This window comes from Girardinichthys multiradiatus, chromosome 5 (assembly GCF_021462225.1).
Source record: "Girardinichthys multiradiatus isolate DD_20200921_A chromosome 5, DD_fGirMul_XY1, whole genome shotgun sequence".
In the NCBI taxonomy this organism is placed as follows: Eukaryota; Metazoa; Chordata; class Actinopteri; order Cyprinodontiformes; family Goodeidae; genus Girardinichthys; species Girardinichthys multiradiatus.
Window position 1 is genome coordinate 29330914 of NC_061798.1, and position 22269 is coordinate 29353182.

The 22269-nt window shown below is 39.7% G+C and overlaps 1 protein-coding gene across 2 annotated transcripts in view; it reads right to left on the minus strand.

Annotated features, from left to right (window-relative positions):
• ldb1b (LIM-domain binding 1b) overlaps positions 1-22269 on the minus strand; it is a 30950-nt gene that overhangs the window by 2962 nt on the left and 5719 nt on the right. Inside the window, exons 1-10 of one of the 2 annotated variants that reach the window (XM_047365972.1) lie at positions 18488-18869; positions 15554-15656; positions 14555-14599; positions 14264-14339; positions 14063-14165; positions 9786-9958; positions 9568-9690; positions 9394-9477; positions 5995-6118; positions 5764-5909 (exon numbers count right to left, since the gene is read on the minus strand). In XM_047365972.1, coding sequence (XP_047221928.1) covers positions 5764-5909; positions 5995-6118; positions 9394-9477; positions 9568-9690; positions 9786-9958; positions 14063-14165; positions 14264-14339; positions 14555-14599; positions 15554-15573 — 894 coding nt within the window. In that variant the 5' untranslated portion in view covers positions 15574-15656; positions 18488-18869. Of the gene's footprint in view, positions 1-5763; positions 5910-5994; positions 6119-9393; positions 9478-9567; positions 9691-9785; positions 9959-14062; positions 14166-14263; positions 14340-14554; positions 14600-15553; positions 15657-18487; positions 18870-22269 lie in introns of those variants that run through there. The other variant, XM_047365971.1, reaches the window with a different exon arrangement.

Below are 22269 nucleotides of genomic sequence, written 5' to 3' on the forward strand. Positions count from 1 at the left end.
TTCAGGTCCGTAATTCAATTTCAGTTCCAAAATTCTGTTTTTTGTGTCACACATCCGGGTCCTTGAGGACAGCCACAGATTCATCGATTTACGTTTCACATCAGGTTAAACCTCCTTTACGGCATGTTGAGCTGGAGCAGTGCAGCTCACATGAGTTTGGCGGATGTCAATCACCAAGTCAAATGAGCATCTATAGGAAGCGTCATGTAAACAAATGATGGTCAAACAGTAACACTTATGCTACCTGTAGCTATTAGCTAAACATGCCAGATTAGCATAGTGTGCCGCCGGTGTTACATCGGTCTGCGTTTCTCTTGCCCTTACCTCAGCGTAACTTCTGTTGCCTAGCAACCTTGTTAGCGTGAATCGCAGAGCTGTGAAGCCGAACAAATTGAGCCTGAAGGTTAATAACGCTGTCTCTACTGTAAATGACTGCACAGTTTTTATTTAACCTTTTACAAATTGCTGATGGCTTATAATGCTGTTTTGTTTTTAAAAGTTATTGTTTTATGATCTTGTTCATTATTCAGCCATTAAAAATGTTAAAAATACTTTTTGTGTTCACAGATATAAAAATCTAACACTAGATAAAATACATTGATGACAAATACCATTTGTTTAATTTATCTGTAAAGCTTTCAACAACTTAAACACTGGCATATTAACTTTAGGAACAAAGTTTAAATCAGTTTATTTGCAGAGCATAATAATTATTATTATTATTATAATAATAAATAAACCAACATTAATATTAGATTTCATCTGACTGAATTATATCTGTTTAACTTCCACCCATTGGGAAAACCCAGCAGGATTTTGAAAACAATGTGCCGGCAGTCAGCTGTTCTCTCGGGGTTTAGCGCACCTCTACCACCCGGTCAGCTGACAGCTGGCGAGGCGAGCAGCTGCTGGGGCAGCGGACAAACACATCGGTGCATTAGTGCAATTAAGCGATATCTTAATAAACTGATCAGATATTTTAGGTTTACACAACTACCTTCTCGTCTAAAAACATTGTAAAAGTTCAGTTGTTTCACAGAATGCGCAATATATCCAATTTTATTCACAACTTTTCTCTGTCCTCCGGCCTTTGCTACTTCCGTTTGAACAATTTACTTCAACCCGCAATGAATCATGGGATAGGGTGGAACACGGAGGACACAACAGATCCATCTTTCAAATCTGGGGATAAGAAGGACGCATTTGTTGGAACCTTGGAGATTGGACAACATTCGTCGCCTCATCCAGGACGTTATCGGCCTACAAATGCGTCCTTCAACAGAATGCAGTCCTAAATTTGGACACAGCAACAGTGAATGACATCCATGAATCAGTGAATCTGTGTTTGATTAATCTGTGGCTTAAAGGACCCGGATGTGTGACACAAAAAACTGAATTTTGGAACTGAAATTGAATTTCAGACCTGAAAGTAAAAGTAGTCAAACTGAATTTTTAATACAACAAAATACATTTTAAAAGCAAATGAATTCAGTTTCAAACCATTAAATTGAGTTCCAGTTTAGTGAAATTCATTTTCAAACCAATGCATTTAATTTCAAATTACACAAATACAGATTCAATCTGAGCAATTCAAATTCAGTTTCTGATGGCACAAGTTTCTTCCCATAAAAAACCCACAAAAGACCTGAAACAAGACACAGCAACAGCAGCCACTGAAGTTTCAGTTTCCACAGTAAGGCTCAAACTAAACGCTGAAAAGCTCCAAGATACACACCACTGCTGACCCACAAGCACAAAGAATATCAGCTCCGATTTGCTCACAACTACACAAACACTCCAAGGAGGGTTTACGTTATCAGGCTCCTCTCCTGTGGAACCAGCTCCCAGTTTTAGTCCGTGAGGCAGACACCCTGTCTACTTTTAAGTCTAGGCTTAAAACTTTCCTTTTTAATAAAGCTTATAGTTAGAGTGGCTTAGGTTATCCTGAGCTATCTCTGTAGTTATGCTGCTATAGACTTGGGCTGCTGGAGGACATAACGACCACTTTCAACCTCTTCGCTACATTCTCATACTACTCTCCAATTTTGCATTATTTGCTGTTATTTCAGCTTCTAACTTTATGTTCTCTCTTTTTTCTCTTCCTAGAAGCTACACCTGGCCTGACTCTGTGTCTACCTGTGACACCTTTCTGGAGAGGGGAATTGTCCGAGCTTCTGCTGGCAACAACTTAATGCTCACCCTCTACCAATGATCCACATGGCCCTGTCTTTCAGTGTTTAACCCTTTCTCTCTCCTAGACATAGCTACTGACTGAGCTTTTACTGTGACTAACTATGTGCTCTTTTTCAGACTCCAACCTTGAAAACTGGCTCAGAGTTTATCTGTTCTTTCTTTCTAGGTGAAATGACTAAAGGAGCTACATCCATTAACATTTACTTTTCCTTCCCATAGAAAGTACTCCTGGATCAGTGCTTCTTTGTTCTCTTTGTGTGTCTGCTCTGTTCTCTCAAACCCCCAGTCAGTCGTGGCAGATGGCCGCTCACACTGAACCTGGTTCTGCTGGAGGTTTCTTCCTGTTAAAAGAGAGTTTTTCCTCTCCACTGTCGCTACATGCATGCTCAGTATGAGGGATTGCTGCAAAGTCAACACCAGTGACTGTCCACTGTCTCTACATGCTCATCCAGGAGGAGTGAATGCTGCAAGTCACTGACTGGATGAAATCTGCTGGGTTTCCATAGACAGAAAAACTTTTTATCCAATTTGAATAAATAACTAACCCTGACTGCACTGTTCAATTGTTAGTATTAATTGGAATGTATGTACCTGACTGTTGTGAAGTGCTTTGAGACGACATGTGTTGTGAATTGGCGCTATATAAATAAAACTGAATTGAATTAGGTTATCTGTAGTGATGAATCCAAACAGTGAAGCATGGCAGTGGCTCAGTGGTGCTCTCCGTGACTTGAACTTTGTTGAAAAAAAAACAACAAGAATATTAATAAATTGGAGGCTTTTGCCCATGAACAGTGGGCTAAGATTCCTCAGGAATGCTATGAGAAGCTGCGCCTGGGTACAGAAAAAGGTCCTCCATTAACACTTGTCAAGAAAATGTTGAATAAATGAGACTGCAGTAGACATCAATGTGTTTTGTGGATTTAATTTGGGGGAAACCATTTAAAATATTAGGTTCTGCTGTTTGAATTGTTCTAGCTTGATTTGCCTATTTCAACAGCCACTACTTTTATTTTTTTAACCAATAAACATAATTTGCAGCAGGGGTTGTATATATTTAGGTACAACTATATGAAAATAAAATAAAATGTTCAAACACTGCCAGTGTTTGAACTCTTATGAAGTTATTCAAGTTGAGAGTAAAAACTATTTTTTAAAGCTGCACAAATGATCAAACTGTGATCGCCATTACGGTATCAATATGTGGAATGCTGGTCGACTGACTGAATAAATTGCTGCTGGGAAATAATATATGTTTCGAGTGCCATGCTCTTCCACTCTGCATCCCCATTATGTAGTTTAATTGGCTTTCCTGGCTCTTGATACCTGCACATAGATTTAACTATCTGAGATGTCAGACCTCAGAGAGTAGGATGACAACATTGTGATGACGGGGCAAAGAAGGAAAAGAGTGAGGAAATGTGGCTTAAGTGCAAATCGATATCACCATTGCAGTTTTCCCACAATGATATTGTGCATGTTCTCCTAATACTGTGCAGACCTAGACATTTTTTAACTAACTCCTCTCCAAATGCATTCAATAGGAGATTCTGACTACTTAGAAACTATCCATGCTTTGCTGCCCTCCAAATACATCTGCAAGGATCCAGGGTTAGATAGATGGTCTAAAAAACACTTGGAACACACCAGTCACAGCAGCTGGCCATGAACAGTTTATACAGCTGTACAGTTAAGCCCAAACTTATTCATACCCCGGCAGGTATATGTTTAAAGAAATCTTTTAATTTAACCAACAAGTTACTTCAGACTAGATATAATATTAATGTTCTGGAGTAGCCCAGCCAGAGTACAGACTTGAATCTGACGGAGGGAGCTAAAGATTAGGGTGATGGCAAGAAGACTTTTCAACCTCAGAGGCTTGGAGCTCGTCACCAAAGATAAATCTTAAAAAAAAAAAAAAACAAGAAATGAAACATGAAAAAAAAGCTACTCAGCAATTATAAGACAGGTTTGATTGCTATAATGCCATTAAAGATCTTTCCAGATTTTTAAGAAGGGTATACTTTTTTTACTTGCATTTTTATAAATTAAATTTAAATGAAAACAGATTTTATTTCTGAAACCAATATTCTTTACATTGTTTTATTATCTTTTGAGAAATGTCCGTCTCATTTCGCATCAGTAAAATGTCTTGGTTGAAAAAAAATTGAAAATCTAAATCCGCCAGGGGTATGAATAATTGTGAGCTTACCGGTAGGTCATTACCTATTTTCTTCACTGCCAATTAAATTCTTGTTATGCAAGGTACAACGTTTGGATTGCTATTGCAAGTAACATGTAGTATAATGGGTTTCAAAGTATACACACCCCTTTTAAAATCCTGGGTTTTAAGACAATGATAACTAATTTCCAAACCTCACTCAACTATGAAGTGATATTTATCAGAAAAACAATCATCTGTTTGAAGAAACTTAAAAAGGTACAATATTCTGGCTCAATGAACAAAAATTTGTTGAACAACATTTTAATTTAATTTTGGCCACCGGTCTTTTTCAGGTCACACCTGCAGTCAAATATATTAAATCCTTTTAACCTAAAACAATGTTCAGTTTCACTAGTAGTATTTTCTTGACCTTTGTGGATTTGCATCCTTTAGCTGAAGCTATAGTTTGAAGAGAGGTCACAGAGGGTCAACATTATATCATTGCACAAACATATTAGTCTGGGGGAAAAAAATCCACAGCATTATAAATAAATATATGTTACAGTGAATGGAGTCTTCATTAATTGGAGAAGATCTGGAACCAGAGTCAGAAAATGTTTTTCTTCCAAAACTGATAAAAACGCAAGATGGAAATTGGTCTGGGAGGCGGCCACAAGGCCATCAGGAACACTGCAGGAGCATGTGAGAACAATCTGCTGTATGATCCATTTATCTGAACCTAGAAGTAGTGTTGAAGACAGAAGCCTTTTCTTCCCAGGAAATCACCTCGTGGTAAAATGCCATATGGTCTGATGAATCCAAACTGGAAACTTTGGGTAAAAACTCAAAAGTGATGTCGAGCACAAAAAAAAACAAATCTATTGTAAAACATGGTGGTGGCAACATCATGCTCAGGTGGATGAAATTATTAACAGTTCCAAATGCCAGTGAGTTCTGACCCAAAACCTTGAGGCATTTGTGAGATGAAAAGGAATTAGATTCAATGGCTGAAGAAAAGAGTGGACCAATATTTCCAAGGTAAGGTATGGCATCATGATAGACTCTTACCGAAGAAAACTGAATGCTGAAAGCATAAGATAATTCAACAAAGTATTGGTTTAAAAGGTGTGCACACTTACTGACCAGATTATTGTACCTTTTTTATGTTTTTACATTTCTCCTCCTAACAGATGTTTGTTTTTCAGTTATATTGTACAGGGTAAATGTCACAATTAAGGTGAAAAACATTTGGAAATGTTTCATCATAACATATTTTTATTTTTGTCTCCAAAACATGTAATTTTAACAGTGTTGTGTACACTTTAAACCAAGTGTGCATGTATTGTTTTTTTTTGTTTTATCTGTAGTACCCAAGCACTGACACTAGGTGGCAACGATGCACTCACCGGAACTTGGCTGGACAGAGGGAAGCCACTACCGGGGCTCTTCTTTTTGTTGTTGTTATTATTGGCACCTCCTCCTCCACTGATGGTGCTGCTGCCTGACATCTTACGCTTCCGCCGCTTGTTAGGGGCCTGTCTTGATGGCTCAGCTGCCGAGTCAAGAAACAGAGCGTCTATTACACAAATGTCCGGTGATCACGCGTCCCGGAATCTAGAACAGTCCATCCAACTTACCAGGTGGTGCCACCATCCTCTGCCATTTCTGGAAGAGGCAGGTCTTCAGGCAGTCTCTGGGGCTGAGGCTGTATGTCTTGTGTCTGGACATCAGCTCCTGCATGGGCTCCAGAATAACACACAGCTGCAGGAGGAAACAGAAAGTAAATCAACAGGGTAACTGGGGGTGATGTAAAGCATCTAAGCAGACAAGTTCCTAATAAAACATGGAGTTTAAACTTTTCTAATTGAGCTGTAATGTTTTAGTGAAGACATCTTCAGAGCATGAACTGAAGATGGGCCTCAGATTAGTAAGACTTCATAGAATCAACTGAACTTCATTTTTACAACATAATGGTTGTCAGAAGAAAAAACGTGATATGTCCATTTGCAATATGATCTCTCATTAAAGACTGGCTTATAAAAAACAAAACCATGTTTAAACCTGCGAAACCTCATCAGCTACCAACTGGTCTGCAAACCTAAATTTTCTGTAAAATCCTAGGTTTCCACACCCATCTCCATGACAATAGGTCCAAGTATGACCTCTCTGAACATTATGGACACAGGTCGGGTCATGATTCAGACAACTCACCACAGTATAGAGACTTCCTCTTAACATTGACACTGATCGTCACAGCACTGCAATTTTCGTTTTCTTACTTGACATAATATTCAATCTTTTAATGCCATCTCTCCCTGGTTTCACTCTTCTAAACCCATCTGTACCCATCGTTATTCTTGGTTTGACCCGGTCAATGACAGCTCTGTTCTTGGATCAACCATCTTTCATTTTTTATTCCACTACTTCACACAAGTCGACCATATTTGCGACACCAAAGCCTTAATGTTTGCAGATCAATTAAACAACCATTTTCAAAATCATTCATTTAAATAAATAATTCACATACAAAACAATATATTTTAGCTTGCTTTTTACCAGCTAAATTAGGTATTTCCTATATATTACATATACACATACCAAATTGCTTATAAAGTGCCAACTCCAGAGTGACCAAATCATTAAATACAATTAAGCCCTCATTATATATACAAAAATCCAAACTTTATCTTCAGAAAGTCATAAAGGTGAAATATTATAAGACTGAACCAGGTAATGAAACAACAGGGATCATTTTTATTCAGAATGAATTTCTATTAAACCCTTTAAAACCATATGTGTGTCTGACTTTTCCATGTAACAAAAATATTATTAACCGTTTGTATTTTTTAAGATTTCGTCTGATTTAAATGCTATTCTATACATTTTAATGTGCCTGAAATGCATAGAAGCAAAACTGAGTCAGAAAGCTGCTTGAAGTCAGGCAGGAACAGGGACCAGAATCTAGTCTAAACGTTTCCTCAAACATTTATCCAGGGGAAATTCAGCTGACAGACGACATGTCAATTAGGCTCTTCATTAGCGTCTGACACTCATGCATCACATTGCGCTTCTGTATTGAACCGTTAAACCTTACTGTGCATCTATGCCCCTGGATAATTATAGCCCAACTTGAGGCTCTGCCTACCTTCAGATCCACTGTGTCTTTAAACAAAACAACAAGAAAAAAACATTCATAACCCGGCTAATACGCAGCTGATGTAAAGCCATACGCAGGTGCAGCACACCCACACCCGGGGTCAACATTGGACAAATCGCTGTTTTATTAAAAAGTTCTGAAAAAAAAAAAGATTAAATTATAAAATCTATGCATAGTCTAAAAATACTGGATTATTATAGTCAAGTCCTTGAAACTGTAGCCTGGTCACAGCAGCTTTTGGCTCGATTTGTCCAATAGTCCCTTCCAGGGTTCTTACCTACACCAGTTTCAAGCAGCACCGATCTGATTCAACTTTACATGCATTAAATTACAAAATAATTTTCCTCATCAACAAATCCCTTAATTTTCTTGCTCTTGTGTGTCCTTCCAATCTTCTTCACCCCTACATACATTTTATTAAAAACAACACTTTTTTATGTATGTTTTATAGATTTTTTTGATGATCCACAGTTTTATTTAATACTAGGGGTTGCAAAGTAAAATGAATAAAAAACCAAACACAGACCAGCTGAATAGCTGTCTATTAGTTAGAACTGCTGCTGCCTTAACTCACTGACAGATTGATCAGGACCCAAACACAGATGCAATGACCCAAGTTCAGACACAAACAGAACTTTCCCAGTTCTCACCAAACAGAAAGCTGCAAGGTAATCAAGATGGCCTCAAAAAGAAGAATCCAGCCAGAGATCATCAGGATAGGGATGGAGATGTGGAATTTTATCAAGATATTTTGAGGTACTTTTGTGATTTTGATGAAAGGTATGATTAAATAATATTTATAACTCTTTTCAGTCTTTTTTAGGTAACTGTGTGGTTGTGACTGCATATTAGACCAATCAAAGTGCCACAAACAAAAACAATTCTGTTAAAAGAAAAAAAAAAACTTCTTTTCTCATCACTAAGCTGCACACAGTAACTGCTTTTATTTATATTTCTGAATTCATTGATATTTATTGATGCTCTTAAGGAACAAACAGTGGAGAAAGTAGCAAAAAAAAAAAACAAACAATCCCAACAATACAGTTTTTAAACGTTATTAATTGGAATTTATCATTGTCAGGATGAATTCAAATTTTAATGATAAGAAATCTTCTGTGTTAAAGGATACGATAAATGCCCGCCCCAGCATCATAACATATAAAACCTTAAGAAACCTATCTCAATAAAAGACTTTATACCTCACTCTGTGTGCTGTGCAAATAACGATAAAGCATGTGTGCCTCTCTGCGTCTGCTGAAACTTGTAAACTCAGAACAGCCTGATGAAAATGATTACTCGTAAATCTAAAACAAAAACTGTAAACCGAGCTCTGGATCATCAAACCGGTACATTTCAACAGAAACAAGATGGTTTTGTAAATCTTCCTCCATATCAAATTAAGAAAATAAGAACGAAGCTCACCCTGAAACAAACTGTCAAGCTGCAAAAGCAACACTGAACACCAAGAAAGCAGACAGCCTGTCACTATCTGGTGAAACATTATAGTCTCTAGGAGCTGTATGACATCCTAAAGAGATGGCACAACAAAACAAATACAGATATCCTGATGTGTTCTAACTTTGTGATATGAGGCACAAAGTTGAAATTCTTCCTTCTTCTACAGTGCAGAAAGCAGACTTTTCATTTATATCAGCAATGTAATGCGTGCCTCCATCACACTGATAGTAATGATGCTCTGAAATTCTGCAGCTTCTTAATTTTTATTTAACAGCTCACCATTAAATGTTAGTACATTTTTTCAAGGGAGTTATTTTATCAACAGCAGACATTTCTAGCACAGTTAAAGTATGGGTAATGTCAACAATCATGGATAAACCCAGATGTGATGAAAAAGAAGGTGCATACTGGCTCCCCTTACCCGGAGGTAGTTGAGGGTGGAGTTTGACAAGCCACATCTTGTTATGTTTTTGGACAGCTGGTCAAGCATCTGTGGGTCTTGGGCCTGGAAAGTGAATAAAAAAACAAGATGGCTTTACACAATGACCTCAACGTGTATTATCCGTGTACCTGTGTAGCCCAGGTCCTCACTTACATGCATGGCCAGTATACTGCGGGGGATGAGTTCACGGTGCTGTCTGATGCTGAAGTGCCACGTCTTTATCCGCATCATGTCGTCAAACATGAACTCCAGGTACAGACGGCCCTCTACGCACACCTACAGAGGTTCAGGGGACTAATTTAGCCTGCAGACCACGGAGGAAGAAATCTCTTCAAAGACCGATACAGGCCTGACAGAAGGTACCAACGTACCTGTGTGAACATGGGCTTTCCGTTTTGAGTAACCATAGTGCACTGATCACAGTCAAGGGAAACAAAGTTATTGTGAAAAGATTCCTTGGGATGTTTCAGCACATAGTACAGCTCCGTGGCCCCGCCCTCAAATATGCTCCGGAAGTACCTTGGAATTAACGTCCGACCAATCGCTGGAGGGAAGGAGAAAAACAGAGATGTAAATTACATTCTTACCTTATCTGCTGACTGTAAGACAAACAAATAAAAACCAAATATTTGTAGATCTAAAATGAGGTACTCATATATTAATGATGCTGTTATGCAACTGTTTGTTTAATACTCTAATACGAATAACTGGCAAAGAGCCAGTAGAACAGAAAAGGCTCCTATGGTGTCTCGTCGTATAGGCTGCGATAATTAAAGACAGTTTTAACAAGCTGCAAGGCCCACATCCGAATGTGGATCTATGATCTCTCTCCAGCAAGGGTGTCCAAAGTTTGACTAAGAGGCCATGTTTACACAGCTCGAAGAACAAGTGACCCACCGTGAGAATAAAATGTCTGGACTAATAGAAAAATAACCAAACAAATTAGGACATTGTGTGACACAGTATCTCATTTTGTTTTTTCCTTACAAAAATGTCACTACTTTTGATTGTTTGTGCAATTAGTGTATTGTTAAGCGGGTGGAGATTCAGTTTCCTGGACAAAAGTTTAGTGGCGTTTCTACTGTGCGTTTACATGACAACAGCGCACAGTTTCTCTGAAAATGGCACAAAACGACCTCAAGCCTGTATTGGTTTGAAAATGTCTTGGTCTCCGTTGTCGCGTAGACGGGAAACACTGAATTGGGAAACACTGAAGCTCTGGCTCATGCGCAGTATGACTGAAATCAGTAGAAATTGATGTGCATGTGTACAACTTAACGGCTGCCGACCAGTTTAAAACCCACAGATGGCAAAGATGTCAACAATAACAACGGTAGATTGCAGAGAACCGTTTATGCTGCCAACTATTTTGAATCTAGCGACAGTTCTCCAACAAAGAGCTAATTTCTTCCCCATTTTTGTAAGCTGAAGGTGTTTACACATGTTGGAGCTTCAAAAGAATATACCGCCAACTAGTGGCATGGCGGGGAAATTACAATTTTCACATCTACTGTTGCCATGTGGACGGAGACTGTGGCCCTGTCCCAATACCCACACTTCACCCTAGGCCCCTCTATGAAGTGTTTACTTTGTACAAGTGCATGTAGGGGTTGAAGTGCGCAGCTTACAAGCGTGCAAAATTGGACAATTGGAACAGTAGGGATTACGTCATCGACTTGCACCTCTGCACTGTAACTGCAACATCAAAAAGGGCGGGAACCAGCGCTGTTTTCACAGTCTTGCTGCTAAAAAAACTATTTAAAACTGCAACAAGCAATTGTTTAGAGAAGAAGAAAGTGCAGGAAGCGACGGAGGCTTATACACCAGACTCTCGCCGTGCCAGCGTTTGTTTGAAAGGTAACTTCAGTGTTATGACCTACTGACTGCCCAGACTCACTCTGAACCCAGTGGTTTCTTACAATGTTGAGCCTGGAAAACCAGTAAAAAAATAATATTTGTCGGCTTGCTGTCTAAAGTTTACGGAGTTCTTATTATTCTGATTTGATGGCTGGTTACGTTGACGGTTGTGATTGTTTTTTGCTCAGAACGTCATCTGCAGCAGTGAATTGTGGGTAATATACTTCGGCGAAGTCCACTTAGATGCGAGCTTCGCCGAAGGGCGGATGTGGGACACAAAGGGGGCGGAGCTAAGGACAACTCTGGAGAATTGGGACACACTACGCACTCGAACCCATCAAAGGGAACGTGCAATTCAGGGACACAAGGGTGGAAGTGCGAGTATTGGGACAGGGCCTGTAATTAACCGTGTCACGTTGACATGTTAACAGAAACCGAAAGAAAATCCTGTTTTCAATGGATCGTCGTGTAAACAGGGCCTTAGACAGCATAGAAAGCAAAAATCTATCAAAAAGCAGTGAGTTGTGTTTTCATAATATGCAGATCTGGGTGATCCTGAATCGTGGTTATAGGTTTGTCTTTGCCTCAGTTTTTGTAAAATGTTTATTTACTTAGAAGAAATTAAGTTGAAAGGGAGAAAATCTGGGTTTAATATAAGGATTTAGGAAGAAATGTATTTACGCAACCACTACTCATGTTTGTTTAAAAAAAAAAAAAAGACCCAACAACAACTGATAAAAGGCTTTTAAAAGGGGCAACCCATTTCTCATTGGAGGATTATAATCACTACTGCCCACTGAGCCTTTGAAGAAAGGGGGGCACTCAAATCTAGGGTTATGTGAAACTATAGAAAATGGATATCACCCACAGTGTTTGCTTTCTTCTGTTAATGGAAGTCTTTTATCGTGGACTCATTTCTAACCCAACACAAACAGATAAATGGAGTAAGAAAATATTGTCTATCTAAAGGCGGTGCATTATATGCCAAGGTAACAAAAACAGACGACGCTCATAGACCCACTGGTCTGGGACATGTTATAGATAAATCTCTGTTCCAACACAACAGTTTGAAATGCCTGCATTACCTCCTCAGCATGCCATGACGTTTTGCAGAGTCCCGCCAAGTACCCATTCATTTCAGTCTGGTGTGTTAAGCCGGGAAAGCATCTAAAACATGCAGGAGACCGACCTACAAGGACAGAATTTGGCGCCTCTATGAAAGAACCAGTGGCTGGTTTGGTGTGTTTGGCCTCTAAAGATGTGCTCACGCTGTGGTATTTATGGCCTTTACCCATAAAAATCTCTCATCAGGAAAGAATTACAAAAGAATCTTTGAATTTGGTAATTGGTGACCTCTAAGTTAGTCGGCAACAGCTGATTCAGCATTGTCCAGACTAGGCCTAAGCCAGACAGCCAAGTCTATGAAGGTTTTAAAAGTTTTTAAACCGCAGTGTTTCCATCATATTGTTCCAACAGCTTAAAGTTTTCAAACGATGTGCTACAGGATGTCCAGGTGTGACTGGACTAGCTTTACAGAGCAAAATGACAGTGCCCCTGACTCACATGTTTGTGCACACAGCTGGCTCAGCTGGCAGAAAGAAGGCCACTGACCTTTTCCCTCGCAAGAAGGACTAATTTGGATGTTTGGAAATATTTGCCAACTCTTATTAGAGTATTTACTTTACCAGAAGACAGCAAAAATCTAACAAAAAGTAGTGAGTCGTGTGTCTTAATAATTTCATGCACAGGTGGTTGGTCCTGAACCGCGGTTATAGGTTTGTTCCAAGTTGCTAGATTTTATTCAAGAATTTTTTTAGAGCTGAAACAATTAATGCTGATTAATCCATTTTTTAAATAATCGTCAGCTAATTTAGTAATTGAATAATCGTTAACTGGAGTATACAGACTCTGAAACATGCCAGTTGCTGAAACAACAACCCAGTGAGAGCAGCAATTAGGCCAACATTGTACCGACAATCTATACATTTTGCATTTAAGATGAAAAACCTTCTTTGTAAATATGCTCTATTCAGAACTCCTCTAGTGGTATAGTATAGCTTAAGCCTCACCTGCTTCAAATTCTGTAAAAAATCTCCTATTAAGCACCCTTTGCTATCAGATTATTAATTGATTAATCAAAAACATGGTCAACATATTAATTGATTAACAAAATAATCATTAGTTGCAGCCCTAGACATTCTGTGTAGATAGTGATAGTACCAGTATTTTTATCTAAATTGTCATATTGTGAGAACCTCATACTGGCCCATACGTAGTACTGGATAAAAGCTCAAATATTAAGGAAACAAATCCAAGAACTGTCAGCACAGATGTTTTTCACAATGAACTGTATAGTGTTATTGCTACTGTGATGAGAACATTGTTATCGTCTTCATATCACCCAGCTATGAACATTTCCAAAGCTGTTTGCAGGCCTCCTCCTTTAATAACAAGTGTGTCAACACCAGCAGTAGCGTTCACTGTAGAGCCTATGTCTCTGTCGGATGTTTGTGACGCGATTCTGCAGCACTGATTAGCAGTCACACAATCCGGCATTTTACATTCCACATTGTGGTGGGACAGAGGTTAGAGTAAACATTTTATAATACTGCACTCGCACAGGGTGGCATGTACGAGTTCTTTATCACTTTTCTAACTGCATAAACCATCATGACTATATGACAGGACCTGTAGTGTTGGTGGATAACTAAAGGTTGTAGCTGAATAATTTTAAGGGTTGACTCTAGGGGATCATTGGCAGACTTTAACTTAAGTAATATTTGGTTCTTACTGTAACGTTTGGGTCCATCTTCCAGACAGAAAGTAATGGTCAACATGGCATCATCTTCAAAGAATTCTGTAGTAAAAGCATCCCACCACAGGTTGTCGCACTCCTTAGAGATAATGAGAAGACAACCAACAACACATAATCACTGGTTTGTTTTTGTGACTCTTTTCAGGTCTGTGTTTGTGCATCCATGTGGATACAAACCTCTGTCCAGTTCTGTAGCCGCTTGTTGAGCTCAAATATTCTGTAGTCTGTTTGGTTACCATATGGTGTGTGCCTCCTGAGTTACAGAAGAACAAGAAAGAAGTGATACAATTTTAGTATTTCTATATCTTAAAGAAAAAAGGTATTCTGAGCATTAAGGTTAAATACAAAAACATCCCAACTGTTTCACTGACTCAGTCTTTATTTAAAGGAAAAAAGAAAAAAGGTGACAGCTGCTGTAAACACATTACATTCACACTAGCCAAAGGAAGCAGGAAAGTGCTGCTTTACCCTATTCCTGGCTCCATGTATGAGGGCGGGTACATTGGAGTAGGACTGGAACACATATGAGACAAGAAGATTATTACATTGCACCTAAACGCTAATCAGCCTTCTTCTAAAGGCTGGTTCGTCTTTACAACAAAGGGCATGGGCCAAACATGGCACACATGATACAATGACGGTGTAAATGACAACACTTCTCAAACACCTTCGACCTGTGTTTAATTCACGAAATACAGAAAGACAATTTAGTCTATTTTCAAAGAGTTTTATAGCATCTAAAATAACATAAGTTACCAGGGTCCAAAATAATTAAAGTTTAGAAGTTTCTCTGTCAAATGGCACAGTTACAATGCTGTAGATTATTAGGGAAATTTGACCATAAACAACAAATGGATCAAATACTTTTAAAGCTGCATCTGGACGTTCAAGAATCCAACCCGAAATTATTTTACTTTTTCTTTTTTTTTTTTAAACAGCATACTGTATGTTATAACTATCTTATCTAATCACTTGTTTCTTTGAATCACCATCAACAAAATTATATTCCACAGTCCAATAAAATCAGACTACTTAACCAATTCGCTTCTGTCTGACGTAAAGTGCTCCAGGCTGAAGGTGTTGACTAATCAGCACCATAGCTAAATGACTAAAGGCGCACAAAAACATCAGATACCTCTGTACTAAAACCTGAAGCATTTTGTAGATTATGTAGAATTTTAGTAATGCAGAGTGGCAGGTCCTAACTTTGGTCTGTATTACAGAAAATCATTTTTCTTTAATATACAATAAAAACACAAGCCAGAGCTTTATTAAAACGGTTGTTTAAAAAGGCAACAAGATCTCTAATCAGTGCATCTCTAGAAATTACCGTTTTAAATAGACAAACGGTGTTTTAGAGGTAAATCCCTGTTGTAGTCTGTTTGTAAATGCTTCACAAAGCTCCAAACACCAGCATGAGATGTTTAAAACGTATGACTGGAAGACATAAAAAGGCATGAAACTCACCCCACGTCTCTGTCCAGCATGGTGCCGGGGTGGAAAGGGGGAAAAGTGCTACCGTTGGGGGGCTCCTTGGGGGAGTACAGCTTGAATGACTTGGAGGAACAGCCTGGATGGTAATAAAACACACAAAAGAAAAATATTAATGTATGCAACTGCTATGTTTACAGTATATTAAGGTCATTGGATACACAATGGCACAAAATACAATAAGTATAACAGACACAAGCAATGTTCTATGCTCAGAAACAAAGACTAAATGATTCCAAAGAGTCTTTGGTGCAACAATCTCTTCAGTACATGTTGATTAATGGGCTCATCTGGTGTAGTAACAGACATGTGGACGTTAAAAAAGGAGAATTTATTTAAGCAGCTCGACAGAGCAGCTATACGTCGGTTTTTGTGACACAAAGATGTGACAATGAAGAAGCATGGTCCTTCTTGTACATGAGCCTCACCACCACACATCCAATCTCCATAAAATAACCACTAAGTATAAAAATACCAGCAGACCATATGTCCTTAACAAGCACACTCATAAAACAGACGGATGTCTCTCCCCGACACAAACAGGTCCCATCCCTATTTTACAATAACTACCCAGCTCTGCCAAAAAGACCATCTAGGCATGGCGGCGTACGGGTCACGACCCCACCGTCACCATGGTGAGGACCCTCCTCCTTAATGTCCCCCTGTCTTGTTGCTACATATTGAACAAAGATACCAATCAATTTGCCAGAAATCAGAATCGGACAACTTTCCCCTCGATTAGTTCCGGACGTTTTTTTATTGGTATTCATCAAAAACAATAAAACTAAGAACTGCCACCATCTACAATGAAAATGCATCAACCAACAGGTGATGCACTGTTCAATCTACCTCCAATCAAACAGTCCAGAACATGTTTTCCTTTTTTATTGTTACAGTAGCTGGGAAAAGAATGAAAACAGCTTAAAAAAAAAGATTTTTATATCACTGTACACTGTTACATGTCATTTAGAAATACAGTAAAGCTACTGATTACTATGACAATACTTACTTATAATCCAGATAATAATTATGTTGCTGTAGTCAGTCAATTTAAATGCACATATAAAATGTAAAGACAATAAAATAGAAAACAAACAACCTGTAAACAATGAGCATAAACTAGAGATGATTTCCATGCTAGTACAATTTTCAGGTTTTATCTGCTATTAGAATTTTAACCAAACGTTTTTTTGATGAAGGTAGAAGTTATGATTCCTGTAGAAAATATAGGATTATCTTTATCAATGTCTCAAAGCAAATCTCCCTAACCTTCATATGTTTTCTTTTTAATTAAACTAAAAAAGGTGCATGAATGTACATGCTGCTAGTTGATGTGTTTGTAGACCTAAAAGGGTGGATTCCTGAGATCGAAACATGTGATTAAAAGGGAATAAACAGATGATTTCTCTATATCTGATCTGTCAAGAATTGATCAGAGCTTACTGTGGGAAAACCACCCCTCTCTGGGTGATTCAGTGGTGCATCTGTAGTACAAATAAGTGTATAAAAAAGGTGATCCTGTCAAATAAAAGTAGATCAAACAAAATTTAAAATAGATAAAACAATCTTTCCTATTTTAAGTTGGAAACAAAACTCAAGAGTTACCAAGATGTGCACTGTTGGTGAGAAGGACATACATTGGTTTTCCCCACACTATTCATTCAGGTTTATGTCAATTAAAGATAAAACACAAACTGATCGGAAACAGAAGGAATGACATGCAAGTATGCACATTAGGTTTATTGTAGACACCAGAGAGCCAATGGGAAACGTTAGAGACCAAAGTGTAAACAAATATGACCTTTTAAACAGGTTTCCCCATCTTCCCCTAGGAAGAAAAGCTATAAAACACCCATTCATTTGAATCTCTGTCTGCTCTTTAAGGAAGAACAAGCTGTTTGGAATGTAACACTATGCTATAAGCTGGATGCACCACCAGATAAATAAATAAATAATCAATGGTTATGTGTCCATTAGTTGTTGAAAGCACCATTAGCTCCTCTCCTCTCCTGTTAGTGGTTAATGACAGTCAGTCACAATCGCATCAGCTGGAGTCCACTTCCTCCATTGGGAATCGTGCTCCTCTTTCTTTTACAAGCAAACAACACATTACATACAGTGTGTATATATATTATACATGCTCATGTGCTTTATATGGACTATGGTGTCAAACTTCAACCTAAATCCTATCCCAAAGAGGTGTGAAAGCATAAAGCAATTCAGATTTCATTTCATTGATCTCTTGAGATCTGAGTACTACTGAAAATGTAAATGTGAATGATAATAGTCCTTACTTTTTTTATTTTACCTAGATTGATGTCGTCCCAGGCGGCCACTATGATATTCACAAGCATTATTTGGGATAAACCACGCCAACAACCCAGGTTAAATTCACTTAAAATCGTCCAGATCAGTTTAGTTTACATTTTATACATCTGCAGTGCTTTCTTTAACTTTACGCAGCTGGAGCATTTTACAATAAAGTACCAAGGATTTGCTACAAAGGCAATTAGAAAGGCAGCCATCCCATAATGTTAGCACTTAGCCACCAGCTAAGCTATAACTTCTATATACTGGAAAACGGGTAAGATCTGCATCAAAACATCACACCTATATTGTTTTCTAGCCAACGATATGCTGGTTTAAACACCGAGTTACATGAGAGAAATAACCCTGACACCATCATCAACTAAAACACTGCCTCGCAGGCCTTCGACGGACAGGCTAGTTTTAGCTACTAGCAGATAGCCTTTTGGCTAACGCCTTGACGTTACGTCCCTTCTCAACGACAAATCTCAGATTAAATGACGATAAATTACCACCCTGAGTGCTCATAAACCACATTCAGTTGCTCAGGAGCTGCGTTTTGCAGTAGAAAAACTGTGTTTAAGTGGAAAAGCGACTTTTTACCTGCAAAGAAGTCCAATCAAAAAATTGATGTTTACAGATCCGTGATGATAGACCGTGTGTACGCTCCGTGCGTAAAAACGGATAGGCCCCCAGGACGCAACGTACCCACACAACAATACGTCCTTTCCCAACAGGATCACTAAAAATCTCCTCAAACCAAGAGACTACGGCGGAATAAGGCCGAAATTGCGGGAGTCGGTAGTTTTATGTTTTGTCCCGCATGAGGCCTTGTCAGTGGACTGGAGCCTGCTGTGGGTTTACATACGGACCCCGATGAGCCCTTTGTTCACGGGAGGACATGAACAATAGCTGTAGGCCCTCCTCCTCCTCCTTTCCGTCTGCAATGCATTTGCTCCTCTCTTCTCTGCCCAGCACAGCCAGCCGCCCTCTCCCCCTTCTTCTTCTCCTCCTCCACCTCCCCCTCTAATGCACAACTGCATATAAAGGTTGTCTGGTAAGCATTTTTCCCCTTCCTCCTCCCTGCATCCCATCTCTTCCTCCTAACTGACACAGATGAGAATTGGCCTAATGCAGCTGACTGGAAATTTGCGTAGAAACAAATATCATGTTGACTGCAAAGTGGTTTTCATGTTTGCCTAATTAGTGCACATAGGCTTGCTCATAACAGCCGAACTGGGACAGCCAGAAAGCCCTGGTCATACACAGTGGGCTCATTCAGCATGATGCAAACACCGCTGATGCAGCAACATGATCAGTCTGAAGAAGATTAAGATCTTATGAACTTTCACAGAAGGTATGAGACCGGAGTGGTTTGAATTAATTGTGCTGTAAAGTTTGTACACTGAACTCTCTCCAAGGTGGACAAGCCAGATCCATTAACACTGGAAGTTTCTCTCTTCCAGTTTCCCCTCAGAGTCCACAGACACACATTAATGAGCACACCTACTAAGATGCTAAGCCAAAAGGAGAATCCCGCAGGCTTCTAAATCGGCTTAAATCGCCTCAAATTATAATCAGATATTCAGATCACAACCGGAGAGATCCCATCCATATGGCCAAAGTTGAGATATAAAAAAGAACAAGCAGAGTTAAAGCCAGGAATGTTCTACATTTTAATGCATCTTAATTTTTACAGATGCAATACTGCACAAATGTCTTGGCCCACGTTTAATTAATGTATCTATTGACAGAAAAGTGGGAATCAGGCTCAAAGATAAATGGAATAAAATACATATGGAAGAAAATACACAGCATATTGAAAGAGCTTTCATTTGTTCATCCATTGTCTTCTGCTCCACCAAGATCCGGTCACAAGGGTGAGGATCCAGGAAGGAAAGCCAGACATCCCTCTCCTCAGCTCCTCAGCGACACTCTCCAGCTCATTCTGGGGAATCCTAAGGCTTTCCCTGGTCTGAAGGGATATACGGGTCCTTCTCAAAATATTAGCATATTGTGATAAAGTTCATTATTTTCCATAATGTCATGATGAAAATTTAACATTCATATATTTTAGATTCATTGCACACTAACTGAAATATTTCAGGTCTTTTATTGTCTTAATACGGATGATTTTGGCATACAGCTCATGAAAACCCAAAATTCCTATCTCACAAAATTAGCATATCATTAAAAGGGTCTCTAAACGAGCTATGAACCTAATCATCTGAATCAACGAGTTAACTCTAAACACCTGCAAAAGATTCCTGAGGCCTTTAAAACTCCCAGCCTGGTTCATCACTCAAAACCCCAATCATGGGTAAGACTGCCGACCTGACTGCTGTCCAGAAGGCCACTATTGACACCCTCAAGCAAGAGGGTAAACACAGAAAGAAATTTCTGAACGAATAGGCTGTTCCCAGAGTGCTTGTATCAAGGCACCTCAGTGGGAAGTCTGTGGGAAGGAAAAAGTGTGGCAGAAAACAGCTGCACAACGAGAAGAGGTGACCGGACCCTGAGGAAGATTGTGGAGAAGGGCCGATTCCAGACCTTGGGGGACCTGCGGAAGCAGTGGACTGAGTCTGGAGTAGAAACATCCAGAGCCACCGTGCACAGGCGTGTGCAGGAAATGGGCTACAGGTGCCGCATTCCCCAGGTCAAGCCACTTTTGAACCAGAAACAGCGGCAGAAGCGCCTGACCTGGACTACAGAGAAGCAGCACTGGACTGTTGCTCAGTGGTCCAAAGTACTTTTTTCGGATGAAAGCAAATTCTGCATGTCATTCGGAAATCAAGGTGCCAGAGTCTGGAGAAAGACTGGGGAGAAGGAAATGCCAAAATGCCAGAAGTCCAGTGTCAAGTACCCACAGTCAGTGATGGTCTGGGGTGCCGTGTCAGCTGCTGGTGTTGGTCCACTGTGTTTTATCAAGGGCAGGGTCAATGCAGCTAGCTATCAGGAGATTTTGGAGCACTTCATGCTTCCATCTGCTGAAAAGCTTTATGGAGATGAAGATTTCATTTTTCATCACGACCTGGCACCTGCTCACAGTGCCAAAACCACTGGTAAATGGTTTACTGACCATGGTATCACTGTGCTCAATTGGCCTGCCAACTCTCCTGACCTGAACCCCATAGAGAATCTGTGGGATATTGTGAAGAGAACGTTGAGAGACTCAAGACCCAACACTCTGGATGAGCTAAAGGCCGCTATCGAAGCATCCTGGGCCTCCATAAGACCTCAGCAGTGCCACAGGCTGATTGCCTCCATGCCACGCCGCATTGAAGCAGTCATTTCTGCAAAAGGATTCCCGACCAAGTATTGAGTGCATAACTGTACATGATTATTTGAAGGTTGACGTTTTTTGTATTAAAAACACTTTTCTTTTATTGGTCGGATGAAATATGCTAATTTTGTGAGATAGGAATTTTGGGTTTTCATGAGCTGTATGCCAAAATCATCCGTATTAAGACAATAAAAGACCTGAAATATTTCAGTTAGTGTGCAATGAATCTAAAATATATGAATGTTAAATTTTCATCATGACATTATGGAAAATAATGAACTTTATCACAATATGCTAATATTTTGAGAAGGACCTGTATAGTCCCTACAGTGAGTTCTGGGTCTTCCCTGGGGTCTCCACCAAGTGGGACGGGCCCAGAAAACTACCAAAGATAGACACCCAGATGGCATCCTGATGAGATGCCTGGACCACCTCAACTGATTTATTTTGTTGCACAGGAGCAGTGGCTCTTCTCTGAGCTTGCCCGTGGATGGCAGAGCCCACTAACCTGATCCCTGGTTTATATACACTGTTTCTGCCCTCCTAGACGCAGAAAGGTGCACACAGGAAGGAGAGTGTTTTCTCATTTCAGCCAGTTGTGCAAGCTATATTTTGAAACCATCCTCATTTTTACAAGCATATGCATGTTTAAGTATAAAGACAGGGGGAATAATTATTTCAAAATGTTTCATACACTTAAAAAACAGCTACAAGTAACACTTATATGGCCAAACTTTTATTTAGCATTAATGCACTTCTGTAATCTGCAGGAACAGCTGCCGTTTAAAATAAAAACTGCAGTGAATAGTATAAAAATGAAAGGGACACTCTCGTACTTGTACTCGTCATCTTCCGCTTATCCGGGACCGGTTCGCGGGGGCAGCAGACTCAGTAGAGACACCCTGACGTCCCTCTCCCCAGACACCTCCTCCAGCTCCTCCGGGGGGAGCCCAAGGCGTTCCCAGGCTAGCTGAGAGACATAGTCCCTCCAGCGTGTCCTGGGCCGTCCCCTGGGCCTCCTCCCGGTGGGATGTGCCTGGAACACCTCCCGAGGAAGGCGTCCAGGAGGCATCCGGTATAGATGCCAGAGCCACCTCAACTG